At 36.3% G+C, this 14,401-nt stretch overlaps 1 protein-coding gene across 2 annotated transcripts in view; it reads left to right on the forward strand.

The window, feature by feature from the left end:
* The window catches only part of PPFIA2 (PTPRF interacting protein alpha 2), a 474,519-nt gene that overhangs the window by 343,538 nt on the left and 116,580 nt on the right, over positions 1-14,401 (forward strand). For both annotated transcript variants that reach the window (XM_033866289.2, XM_033866290.2), the window contains exon 8: positions 8,546-8,767. In XM_033866289.2, the coding sequence (XP_033722180.1) occupies positions 8,546-8,767 (222 nt within the window). The remainder of the gene's footprint in view (positions 1-8,545; positions 8,768-14,401) is intronic.

Here is a 14,401-nt window from a genome sequence, read left to right on the forward strand (position 1 = left end):
TATATAGTGCTTTTAAAACAGGATAAAAGAAGACTAAATTCCCTGTCATAAACTTTATACAATGAAAGCTAAGTATATTGTCTCTATATTTCTTTTCTTTTTGAATCCTTACTGTTTTTCCTAAAACTCATCATATTCATTAATGGAAACATTCATTCATTCATCCAACAAATATATTTTTGTGGAAGATGCTGTTTTGGTCACTAGAGACATAGAAGGAATCAAAACATTTATTTAGTCAACAAAAGTCTATTGCATCATGTGCCAAGCATCTTTCTAGACACTTGTGATACACCAAAGAGTAAACATATAAAGGCTCTTTACCTCCTGAAGCTTATAATCCAGCAGGTTGGAGGAGGTTAGCAGAAAATAAACAATAAATATAAATAAGTAAATCATTTGTCATGTTAGAAGATGATAAATGCTATTGAAGAAAAAAAAAATTAGAGAAACACAAAAGGATCAAGAGTCCTAGGGAGACATAGGGTGGAGACAGTTTGCACTTTTAAATGAGGTGGTCAAGATTGGCGTCCTTGAAATTGTTGAGGTTTTTAGTCATGTGGGTTACTAGGGGAAGAGCATTCCAAGCAGAAGGAAGAACTAAGCAAAGACTGTAACTTGGGACAGTGATTGACTTTATTAGAGGAACAATGAGTTTGCCAGTGTGGCTGAAGCAAGAGAGCAAATGGGAGAATAGCAGGAGAGAGTTCAGAGAGGTAAAGGCATGGGGGAAGGGGAGGGGAGGAGGGAAGGGGAAGGGGGATGGGGCAGTGGTTATTGCTCACTGTAAGTTTTCGCTCTTGTGCTGAGTAGAATGAAAAACCATTGTAGTGTTTTGAGCAGAGGAATAACTTTATCTATCATGTAACAAGATCACCATGGATCACTCTGGTTGTTTTAAGAATGAACATAAAAGGACAAAGTTAGAAGCAAAGAGACCAGTTAGGAGGTTATTACAGTGATTCTAGTGAGAGTAGATGATGCAGACAAGGGCTGGTGTTGAGCAGGAAAAACCAGCTACCAATCCCAGGTGAGGATTTGCATGGAGGATGGCAAAGATTGTAACAGTACCAACCACCAGAAGTCAGAGCCCACATATCTCAGCCTATTGCATCTTCTGGGGTTTCAGAGTCAGCAAAGAGGACTGACAACAAGGAGCTCCTTGACATACAGGAAGTAGCATACATGGGGAAGATTCACATGTACTGCAAAGATAAAGCAAACATCTTTTCCTAATAGATTGCCCCTGCTCTGCTCATAGAATCTTCCTCCGGTTCCCATCTCACTCAGAGTAAAAGTCAAAGTTCTACGGTGATCTCAAGAACCCACATCATCTGCCCATCTATATCCACTCCCATCCTCTTGCTGTAGTTCATTCCATCCTAGCCACACTGGGTCCCCTTGAAAATTCTAAACCCACTTGTGTCTCCCAACCTTTGATCTTTCCAGCTGGAACAACAGTACTCACAGAAAGGTGAAGAGAGGCAGCAAGATCAGCATCTGTGGCCTGCACAAATCTCCCGTGGCTAGGGAATTGGTCCTTCCTGGTAGCAGAGGCAGGACAATGGACTGCACGCACGCCTCTCATGCTGCAGGAGAAGACCCGTTCTCTTCCCATGAGGGGCAGATACACTGGTGGGGCTGGCCAGGTGACATATAGCACATGCAATACAAGGAAGTTCACTGCGTACCTAGAACAGGGAAATGGTTTCTCCTAATAAGGAAGAAGAATCTGGGGCCAAGTTATAGCTTGACACCTAGCTTCCATGTAGGGGAATATTCCAGATGCAGGACATTGACTGGGCAATCCTGGAGAGGGTTGGCAGTTTGCATGAAGACTGCTTCCCCAACAGGTGACAGCAGTAGACAGCATGAAAACGAGTCATATTTATTCTATTGCAAAGATAAGGCAAACATGTTTTTCTAATAGACTCAATAGGAGATGGGAGAAAAAGAGAGGACTTGGTGACACCAAAGTTTTTCAGCCTGTGGAAGCATATGGAAGGATGGAGTTTTTACCAACTGAGCTGGTAAAGGTTGAAGGTGAAACAGATTTGGGGAAGAGGCACAGGGATTTGGTTTTGAACATTCTGAGTTTGGTTGGACTGCCTATTTGATATTCAAGCAGGAAAATGGAGTAGTAGTTGAACATACAAGAATATACAGGTTAAGCCTGGGATAGAGAGAAAATTTTGGAATATATATTTTAGTGAGTGAGACAAACAACAAACAAAATGCATATTACATAGCAGGAATAAAAGACCTCTCTGATAAAGTGATATGTGAAGAGATCTTTAAAGATACCTTCTTAGTCACCTTTGATGATCCTCCCCTCTGACTCCACAGGTGATCTCATCCAGTGTTATAATTTTTCATAGAAAACATCCATGCACTGACTACTCCTGACTGCAGGCTCATGCAACAGCCTAAGAGACTTAACTTCGACATCTCACAAGTTACCTCAAACTTTGTTTCTAAAACCCAGTTCTTTATTTTACCCCATCCTAATCCCAAATCTGTTTCTTCTGAAGATTCCCCCTCTTCTATAAATAGCAACACCATTCTTCTAATTGAAGACCAAAATTCTTAAAGTCCTGCTTGAGTCTATGCTTTTGGTCTCATATCACGTCTAATCCATTGAAAGAATATGACCAATTCTCACAACCTTCACTGCTAACACCCTGGTGCAAGCCAGCATTATCATCCACCTGGATTACTTAAAAAGCCTCTATAATTCATCTCTTTAATTTTATCCTTTACTCCTACAGTCTGGCTTTTACAAGAAAGCAGAGGGATGCGTTGAAAATGTGAGATCATGCCACTCCTCTGCTCAGCACCTTCATAGGGTCCCCATCTCACCCAGAGTAAAAGTCAAAGTCCTGCAATGATCTCAAGAACCCACATCATCTCAAGAACTCATATAATCCTTCCACCTACACCCCCTCCCATCTTCTTGCTGTAGCCTATTCAATTCTAGCTACAACGGGTGGCTTTAAAAATCCTATACCCACTTGTGTCTCCCAGTTTTTGATTTTCCTGTTTCCTTTGTCAAGTAAACACATAATTTATGCTTTCATTCTGGGTTTGGCTCAATGTTTTCTTTGCATAATCAATTCCCCTAGTATATGCTTGACCCAAATACTGCATGAGACATACTGAATAATTTTTCATTGTCTCTCTGAAATTCAAATTTACCTGGGTAGGTAAAAATTCGGGAGATGGATGATGGTGAGAGCAGCACAGCAATGTGAATATCCTTAGTGCCACTGAACTGTACAGTTAAATATGATTAAAGTAGTATGTTTTATATGATGTGACTTTTACCACAATAAACAATTTTTTTTAATTAAAAGAAAATAATTAAGTACATTCCAAAGGAAAAAAATGTTTAACTGGGTACCCTGTATTTCATCTGGCAACTCTAACTGTGGGGAAGTGGGAAGGAAAAATGGATGCTGAGCAGGCAAGCAAAAATTGTCCACTACAGGCAGCTAAGAAAGGCTTTACACAGACCACCAGGATCATGAGATGAGCAGGTTGCCAGCAAATGTTTACAGGTAACTTCCCTGTTCAGAAACCTTTGATGACTCTCTATCATTCTGTTTATACCCAAAGTTCATGCTATTTCATATGAGAAGTTAAGGACATCTTAATGTATGCTGGCCCTCCCTTTCAGGTCTCATATCCTCCCATTTCCCCACAGCACATCTTTTGCTCTGCACACAGGGCTACTCATAATCCCCCTGCAGAGAATGCCTCCCTGCCTTTGCTCATGTTGTTTCCCCTTCCTGGAATAACTACCCCCTCCCTTATTTTGCTTGAAATATAATTGCTTACCTTTAAAAACCCAACTCAAAGGGTGTCACAAAAGGTATCTTCTTTCTGCTCCCATAACACAAATATGTAAGCAAAACATAACTATGATAATATTTCATTGCAGTACTTAATACCTGCTTGTTTGTGTGTCACTTCTCTGCTCGATGAAAATTTCCTTAATGGCAGGAATGTATCATCATATTTTTTAAAAATCCTAAAACCTAATTTCTTCCATTTGGCACATAGTAGGTGCTCAATAAATAATTATTGATTGAATCAAAATATATATTTAAAACATTTTATCATCTGAGCCTTTATTGCCTTTGAAAACTAGTAATTTAAGTGTATACTTCTACACTTTAAAAGAAAAAAAATTGAAGTCTTTATAAACTTATGTTAAGAAGTAACTTCTCGGTATAACACCAAAAGCACATAAAGGAGAAAAATGATAAATTGGACTTCATTAAAATTAAAAACACTTTCAAACTGTGCCATCAGGAAAGTAAAAAAGATAATCGAAATACTGGAAAGAACTATTTATAAGTCATATATCTGACAAAGAACTTGTATCCAAAGTATATATAAGCAATTCTTATAACTCAATAATAAAAGACAAATAACCCAATTAGTAAATGGGCAAATACTTTGAATGGACATTTCCCCAAAGTAAATACACAAAACGTCAGTAGGCATAAGAAAAGATGCTCAACATAATTAGTCATTAGGGATTGCAAATCAAAACCACAAGGAGATTCCACTTCATACCCACCAGAATGACTGTAATAAAAAGACAAGTTTTGGTGAGGATGTGGGGAATTGGAACTCTCGTGATTGCTGGTGGGAATGTAAAATGGGGCAACCACTTTGGGAAATATTTCTTCAAAATGTTAAACATAGAATTATCATATGATCCAGCAATTCTTCTCCTAGGAGAAGAATTCTTCTCCTAGGAATCTCCTAGGAGTTCCACAAGAACTGTAAATGTATGTCCACACAAAGGCTTGTACACAAATGTTCACAGGTACATTATTCACAGTAGTCAAAAGGTGGAAACAATTGAAATGTCTATTAACTGATGAATATATAAATTACATGTAGAATATTCACATGGTAAAACACTATTCAGCAATAAAAGATATGAAATACTGATAATATGCCACAACATGAATGACTCTCAGAAACATTATGTTCAGTGAATAAAGCCAATCACAAGACTATTCTGTGATTCCATTTATGTCAAAGGTACATAATATGCAAATCTGTATTGAAAGAAAGTAGATTAGTGGCTGCCTCGGGCTGGGGGTGGGGGTCTGCTCTTAGGGGACTGCTAATGGGTATGAGGTTTCTGTTAGGGGTAATGAGAATATTCTCAAATTAGATTACATCGATAGTTGCACAACTCTTTATTCTAAACACCGTTGACATTTACACTTGAAATGGTTGAACTTTATGGTATGTAAATTAGATCTCGATAAAGCTATTTAAAATAAGCATTGATTTTTCCTTTAATTCTCTCATTTGCCCTTTATGTTAAAGTGCCACAATTTATTTTAAAGGTAGACCAAGATAATAATGATTTGGAACAAAGTTGTATATTCTTTTTCTAAGGTATACACCACAGGTTTAAGATGACCTTTCCACTCTGAAATTATGAAAACATATATTAAGCTCAGCACAAAATATATTTAAGGTGATTTGAACAGATGAAATATTACACATTTTTAAACATATAATGTCAATAAGCACTTCAGAGAAAAATTGACTGTTCAAAAATTTTCCATGGGTAGTACTAAATTCCAAAGTAGCATAAAGACTATGCAGTACACATCTGTTACTTAAAGGAATTGAAGAGGTTAACATTTTGAAAGTGTTTTATTTTCATTGTCTGATTACTGTTTATATTTACTTAAATTTCTCTTACCTTGAGCCCATTAAAAAATTTGCAACTTTTAGACAAGATTTTAATGGACTTCAGGTGCACAGATTTGGAATAATCATTTTTCTAATTAGAAAATTAACATCATTCAGTTGCACTGAACAAATATTTGTAGAATTTATACACGTGTGTGTGTGTGTGTACTGTTGTATGTATATTCATATAGCTATACATACACACACTACATTCTTGTTACTTGTCAATACCATCCAGCATGTGTTATTCTATCGTTTTGATTTTTATGTTCTGATTAAAAGTAATATGGCAAAGGGTAGATGAAATGACCTCGGAATTCAAAGTTCTGCATTTTAATTCAAATCAACTTCGTATAATTACCTAAGTCTCAGTTTCTCCAAAGTTCTTAAGGACTCAAATCTTAAATGTAATTTTTCAATGACAAAAAAAATTTTTCACTGCAAAAATGTATTTTCTAATGACTTTTGTAGTTTCTAAAAATTGCCATTTTTTAGTTGACTAGAGGAAATTCTCAATGTGAGGAGGCAGAAATTCTATTAAAGCTTAAGGTTGCCTCATTACTTATAAGTGGTGTACAGAGTTCGAAGATATTTGCTGTTATTACAGAAATCCTGTAATATCATACCTCAGTTATCCCAAATTTGGACATAATTGATTGGCAGTTCGCTCTAGCCTTTCTCCCTAAACCAGTTCTCAATTGCTGTCTAATGAATATAAATAGGCTTTTCCCAGTTCAATGTACAGATAATGGTATCTTATATAAATGTCACTATGAATGTTTTTGGGTTTTGTGTTCATAAAAACTGTCTAAAATGTTGGTTTTTTATTAGCTTCACAATAATACTGCTCTGCATTGTATGTGGTATTGCATGCCCCAACGGAGGGGTTTAACTTTGGAAAGGCAGTTCCCTTCCACTAAGAGCAATTGCTAGGCATGTTCTCAGCTCTGATCCCTCCACAAGCAAGCAGTCCCAGCAGCTAGGGGAATCAAGACTCTGAAGGAGCAACTGGTCAACTGACCTTTGATCCTTTCCAACACTCTTACACCTTTCACTAGATAAGAAAAAGTTTGGCACTTGCAATACAAAAGTTCAGTCATATTTTCAAAGTACTAATTCTGCAAATCCAACTGGTATCTTAAGATGCTATCTTAAGACTGACTCTATCTTTCTCTGCCCTTTTAATTTTGATTTGTCCAACTGTTTCTCCACGTGTTAGGCAACTGGACTTACCAATACCTCTTGCCATTTGTTTGCTTTCCCATTCTCTCTATTTTATCTTTCTCGCTGCTTTTGTGATGCTTTCTATACTCCTTTTATCCTACAGTCAGTTTTGTCTAATAGGACATTTGCATTTCAAAATATCATGAGTTATGCAAAATTTCAAAATAAAAATCACAGGGCTTATGGGGGAAAGGGGTTTGCAGTACAACACTAAAACCTTTATCAATGACTTTTAAAATAAATAGAATACTATTTCTAAATACTATTTCTAGTATTTCTAATACTAAAAATAGTAGCACAGTTTTACACATGTTAAATGGTTAAGGATTGCATAACTGCTGTGATAAATTTAACTCTTTACTTTGAAAAAGATCTGAAGTTTGCTGATCACAGTGGATGTCAGAAGGGTTATAGCTGTGATCTATTGTGAAGTGTTGGAAGGAGGAGTATCTAAAATCAGACAGGTGTAACACAGATATGGATGGGCTGACTCAAAGCGCTTGATGAAGTGTGAGGTTGGTGTTAGATGTTTGAGGAAAGTGCATGTGTACATTTTGTATATTCCTACACTGATTGATTCAGCTAGGTCTGGTTTTCTGTGTTCAGCCAGTGATTATCAGGAATGAGATTGTACATAAGAAAACACAAAAGTTACATTATGTTCAAATTCTTTTTTTTTTTTTTTCAAATTGTTTCTTAATGTATCTGTCATGCTAGAATGAATTCATATTTTCCAAACAAGCATTCTAACAGAATTGATAGTACTTTTTTTTCTTTTTCTCCATACTTTCCTATTTCTAGTTTATTGTGATCTTTTTCTCTTAGCACTTATTTCTCCCCAGTTCCTGCACTGTCTTCACCACAAAATTTCTCCAGTGCAGGTAGGCTGTAGGTCATCCTTCTGAAGACATGAGTTACCCTGGTTTCCAGGCAGCCCCTTCAAAAAGAGGAAAAATCAATCTCAAAGTATTTAAACTCTTCAGCCTCTTTCCTGTGGATTGTGTGCACTCATTACTTTTATGTTGATAGCAATATAGAAAGCAAGACTTTTCTATGCTATACCTTTGTTCCAGCTAGGTCAGAGTCACAGCAGGAATAACTTTCTTTAAAAGAAAAGTGTAAGTTTTCTTTTACTGAGAGTCATGGAAAATAAGACTTGCAAATTCACAAAGGATCTTGAATAAAAATAGAAAATATTACATAGTTTCTGTGCCCTTATTTATTATTTAATAATAACATGCTGTGTTACATAAATATTTATAATAAATTTTATATGTAATTGATTAAAAATAGCTGCCACTTATTGAATGTTTATGCTATATCCATGTTTTGTGCTAAACTGTGTATAATGTAGCATATATAATAGCTTCCAGTTCAAATGCATCTATTAACCTATTTGAAAATTACTGATCTACTTTTATATTTTAATGTCAATTAAGAGTTTTCTCAGAAACTTAGTTTTCCTCCAAAGCTAGTTCTGTTAGAGTTCTTATTTCTCAGTATGAAATCTTTATCAGTCTCATATCTTTAAGTTCATGAATTTTAAATTAATGATGAAGAAAACTCTAAGTGCAGTTTCTTTCTTTTCCTGCAGCGTTTGTCCAATGGTTCTATAGATTCAACTGATGAAACAAGTCAAATAGTTGAACTACAAGAATTGCTTGAAAAACAAAACTATGAAATGGCCCAAATGAAAGAACGTTTAGCAGCCCTTTCTTCCCGAGTGGGAGAGGTGGAACAGGAAGCAGAGACAGCAAGAAAGGATCTCATTAAAACAGAAGAAATGAACACTAAGTATCAAAGGGACATTAGGGAGGTAAGTGATTCGCAACACTTTCAGTCTTTGCTTCCTGAATGCTGTCTCTGAGATGCTTTTTCCATAATTTCCCCTAATGGCATATACTCTTTACCTTTTCTCAAAAGACCGTAAATCAGTATGCATTATATTAGTTATGAAACTTGTTCACTAAGGCAAAAATAGTTTACTTCATCACCCCTTTATTTTTACTTTTTTATTTTTTTTCTGCTTTACAACAAAATGAATCAGTTATGTATATACATATGTTCCCATATCTCTTCCATCTTGCGTCTCCCTCCCTCCCACCCTCCCTATCCCACCCCATAAATATGTATGGAAAGAAAATGTTGGTATCAAATCTCAGAAGTAATAAAAACTACAGGTTTTTAAATGAATTTTTAAATGTTTTAAGCTGTTAATTTTAAATAACCCTAGATTTGGGTACGAATAATGAATTGCTATACTCTTAGCAGATGGGAATACTCAAAGACATTACTTTAAAAATATCCCTCTTATTTTGGTTTTCTATCTGTGAATGTGAAAGTACATGTGTGAAAGTGGGAACCTTTCTTTCTCTATATGTTCAGTTCTTACTAAACTTAACATCACTTCATCTATTTGAAAAAGTGGGTACTTTAAAGTTACGACAAAAATTACAAGGAGATGTCTTATTTGTGATATTGCCAAATCATCGTACCAGCTGAGGTGAAAAGTTTAGAATCTTTTCACTGTTATCACTCTATTTAATTAAAAAGAAAATTATCTATATTTATGAAAATTTTATTTTGTGACTTTTCACCTTTTCCATTTTTACATGTTCTTTTAAATCATATTTTTATTTTTTTATCTTTTGTACATCATTAACTAGCTGTTATTGGAGTTGACTCTATGTATCCAATTCTTTTCTTCCAATTCTCCTTTGAGCCCATTTTATCATACTTTTGCCTCCACGGTCCCATCAAAACTGTTCTTATCCAGTTTGACTTCCATGTTGCTGAATCCAGGAGACACTTCTCAGTCCTTGGAAGCACTTGATCTAATTACCACTTCCTGGTGTATTTCTTCACTTGGCTAATAGTACACTACACTGTTCCTGATTTTCCTTCATTTGTACTTGCTACCCCCATCTCAGCCTCCTTTACTGGCTCTACTTCTCATCCCCAACCGTGGAATGCCTTTCCTCCTCAATTTACCTTAACTCCCCTGGTAAATTCATGCCGTTTCATGGCTCCAAAAACTACTCGTGGTCTTATGATTCCCACTTTATATCTCCACGTTATCCATCTCTCCTGATTTCCAGATGCCTGTATCTAGATCTCTGACGGGTATCTCAAAATTAACATTCTCAAGACTGTTTTCCTGATATTCCCCCCAAGAAGCCAGACTTACTTGCAGTCTTACATATCTCAGCTGATGGCAACTCCATTATTGGTGCTTAGATCATAAACCTTGGAACTGTCCTTGGTACCTCTCTTTCACTCACACACTGCATTTGCTTCATCCATAAATCTTATTACTTCCAACTTCAAAATATATCCGTCCTGTGACCTCTTCACACACTCTTCATGGCTCTGCCTTATTTCACACAACCACCATCTCTCATTGGATTATTCTAATAGTCTGTACTCAACACAGCAGCCTGAGTGACCTCTTGCAGTGTAAGTCAGCTCAAGTCACTTTCTCCTTAAAACTCTTCAATGGCTACCTATTCTACTTACAGTAAAATCAAAGTCCTTGCAGTGGTCAACAACCCTGTACAATCTCTACTCCCACCCTCTGACCTCTGGGAACTCACCTACTACTCTTTCACTTTAATCCACTCAGTTCAGTTACTGTGGCCTCTTAAGCAAGCCAGATCTATTCTGTTGCATTTTCTTTTCCTTCTGCCTTTTACTCAAATGTCTTAGTGAAGTGTTCCCTAACCGTGGTATTTACACATACACACTCTCCTTCTTCTTTCATTTTTTAAAAATCTCACAGAATTACTGCCATCTGACACAGTATGTACTTTGCTGATTTACTTGTTTGTCATATGCTTTCCTCTCCACTGTATATAAAGATTCATAAGAGCTGGGTTTTTTTGTTTTGTCTAGTTTTGTTCATTGCTCTATTTTAATCACATACACAACTACTGAGTATATACTAGGCACTCAAAAGCTCTTGTTGAAAGGATGGATATTTATGGGTGTTAGGTGTAAACATCAAAAGGCATGGATGAAATCAGACTATGTCCCCAAACAATGCCTACTATCTCAGAGTAAGATAATCCATGAAGTGGTTCTGTCACCGCACAGATAATGATACACCTTTTTATGAGTTAACAGTTCGGGAATGCATCTCTCATCTTCACTCCTCCCACAACCCAAACTCAGAGAATTTATAAAGTACATGCAGTTTAACCCCTCTTCTATATTACTGTTAAGGAACACTAAGATTTTTGACTAGTAAACCACCAGGGCCATTTCTTGAGCTTTTGCTCATTTCCTATTTCTTCATTCTGTTTAGCTGTTTTAGCTGTTTTTCTTTCACTTAACACTCACCTATTCTATTAATGCTTGTTTAATCCAGTGTCATTTGCAGATAGAGCCCAGTATCTCCAGCTCTCCCTTTCTTATGACCTAAGTAAAAATAACCCTTTGATTCTAATAGTCTTTGGATGTAGGTGACAAAAAGCTAAGTCAGATTTAAAATGTCAATCATCTATCTGATGCCAAATTTTTTTTTATAATTAGGAATACCTTCTCATAGGTAAGGTGTTCTGCTTTCACCAGGAATTCTTTGTTTTTTTCAATTTATTTATTTATTTGTTTTTATTTTTGGCTGTGTTGGGTCTTCATTGCTGTGTGCGGGCTTTCTCTAGTTGCGGTGAGCAGGGGCTACTCTTCGTTGTGGTGCGTGGGCTTCTCATTACGGTGACTTCTCTCATTGTGGAGCACAGGCTCTAGGCACGCGGGCTTCAGTAGTTGTGGCATGCAAGCCTCAGTAGTTGTGGCTCGTGGGCTTTAGAGCACAGGCTCAGTAGTTGTGGCGTACGAGCTTAGTTGCTCCACAGCATGTGCGATCTTCCCGGACCAGGGATGGAACCTGTGTCCCCTGCATTGGCAGGCGGATTCTTAACCACTGTGCCACCAGGGAAGCCCCTCACCAGGTCACCAGGGAAGCCCCTCACCAGGCCCTCACTAGGCCCCTCTTTTACAATATAACTATTCTTATCAGCTCTATGAGTTCTGGGTAGTTATATCTTAGAAGAGTTTCACAAGAAAGGAGTATTTCTCATCACTCACCTTTGAGGGGGCTTGCAAACACAAATGTCTTCAAAGCCAGGTAAACAATATAAATGTGTGAAGTGCCAGGTGTAACAGTAGGAAGTGATAGGGTTAATGAGACCTGAACAAGGAGCCTATACTCGGTCTGCCTTTCTAGATGCATCACGTGTGTGTGTGTGTGTGTGTGTGTGTGTGTGTGTGTGTGTGTGTGTGTGTGTATTAAGCACACTGTGAAGACCAAATAAAATATTTCCCATAAGATTCAGGATGCAAGCCATGGGAGCCTGGTTTATATTTAATTTCTTTAATTCCTTCTGTCCTTTAGGGAAGGTACTTGTAATTGTGCCATTTTTCTCAGGTGATGTAAAGTAACTTGTCCAAGGCCTAACCACTATTCTCCCCAACACACTACCTTCCCCACCCCCCAGCACCAGGAAGAATAGAGGACTACCCCAGCTTCAAAATCTGTGCTTCTTCCACTATGAGCAGCTTCCAAAATCAACAAGATGCAATCATTTACTCAGTGATAGCAACTATCATAAAAAATGCAGCTGCACTATAACTGCTTCCTAAATAATCAATCTTTTGATCTTTTCAATAAGCAAGAAAATGTGAAAATCACATACTTTAAAAAGGTATCACATAACACTGAAAACTCCATACTTCGCTTTTATGTATTCTTGAGCTGTGGTCACAACAAAGTCTACTAGATTGCATGATTTTAAGTAGAAAAGACAAACAAGGTGATTCTCCTTGCTACCCCTATAGCACTGCTAACCCAGTATGATTTATATATGATATAAGCAATAACTATTTGTTGAATTAATTAGGAAAAAGAATAGAGAATAGGAAAAAACTGACCACATAATTAAAAACTGAAATGCATTTTGCTGTGCATGTGCATAGTCTAATATATCTGAAACAAATTGTGTAAATATATTTCATTCATGGTTTTAGAATATATTTTTGCAATTATTCTTTGTCAAGAAATAAATCTATTCAAAGTTTACTTTTCTTTTTTTTCTTTTTAAGCCAGGGTGATGATTACATCTGTTTAATGTCTTGTATATTTACAAAGTTTACTTTTGTTTGAAGTTTTGTCTTAAGCGCTCCTTAAATTGACTGTCACTTCTTGGAGTAAGGGTTAAAGCTTGGCACAGTACCCAGACTACAAAATATAGTCAGTCTCATATGGAGGCTTAGTTTACCTCTCCACTCTTTTTTTTTTTTTTTAATTGAGGTATAGTTGCTTTACAATGGTGTGTTAGTTTCTGCTGTACAACGAAGTGAATCAGCTATATGTATACATATATTCCTCTCCCTCTTGGACCTCCCCCCCATCCCATCCCTCTAGGTAACCACAGGGCACTGAGCTGAGCTCCCTGTGCTATATGGCAGGTTCCCACCAGCTGTCTGTTTTACACATGGTAGGGTATATATATCAATCCCAATCTCCCAATTCATCCGACCCCCCTTTCCCCCTGCCCCATGTCCACACGTCTGTTCTCCACGTCTGCATCTCTATTCCTGCCCTGCAAATAGGTTCATCTGTAACATTTTTCTAGATTCCACATATATGCGTTAATATACGATATTTGTTCCACTCTAATCAAGAAGGCTACTAATTGGGTATTTGGATACTAATATCTCATTAAATATATTGATATTCAAAGAGTTAGAATTTTCTGTGAAGTATTTCAGTTATATTTTGTTTTGTGAATACAGCTTATCACTCCAACTTCTTATTAAGAGCTCTTTGAATGTTCACTATGTGATTATATGAGTGAATACATATCAATTATTTTTCACTTTACTAGCTCTAAGTTACTATAGAATTATATTTATTTGATATAATAAAATCCAGTTTTAACATAAACTTCAAGTTAAGAGAAAATTAATCCTTTATACAGTTTTTCAACTTTTTTTAGGCAGCAGTTTTCAGGAACTAGAAAAAGCTTTCTTTTTTAAAATTTCCAAGTAACACACAGCGAAAAGATACTTCTCCAACATGTAAATTCAAAATTTATTCTTGGCAACACAGCCTGCAGTTATAAATTGAATCTCCCATATGAATCACTGAATTAAAAATGAAATACCAAAGTCACATCCAATGACTCCTATATGTAATATACGCCATTGTCAGATCAGCTAATTATAGGCATAATAGTAAGAAAAAGATAATACATAAATAATAATAAAAAGCTATTATTTATTTAGTGTGTATTGTACATGGTAATAAAAAAGAATAATAATAAAAAAGCTAGAATTTACTGAGTGTATATTGTACATAAGACATCATGCAAAGCACTTAAAATATATCACAACAATGTCATGTATTAACATCCCAACCAAAAACCGAAAAAAATATATATAAGAAAAAAGAAAG

The sequence above is a fragment of the Tursiops truncatus genome, chromosome 11 (assembly GCF_011762595.2).
Source record: "Tursiops truncatus isolate mTurTru1 chromosome 11, mTurTru1.mat.Y, whole genome shotgun sequence".
NCBI classification, from domain to species: Eukaryota; Metazoa; Chordata; class Mammalia; order Artiodactyla; family Delphinidae; genus Tursiops; species Tursiops truncatus.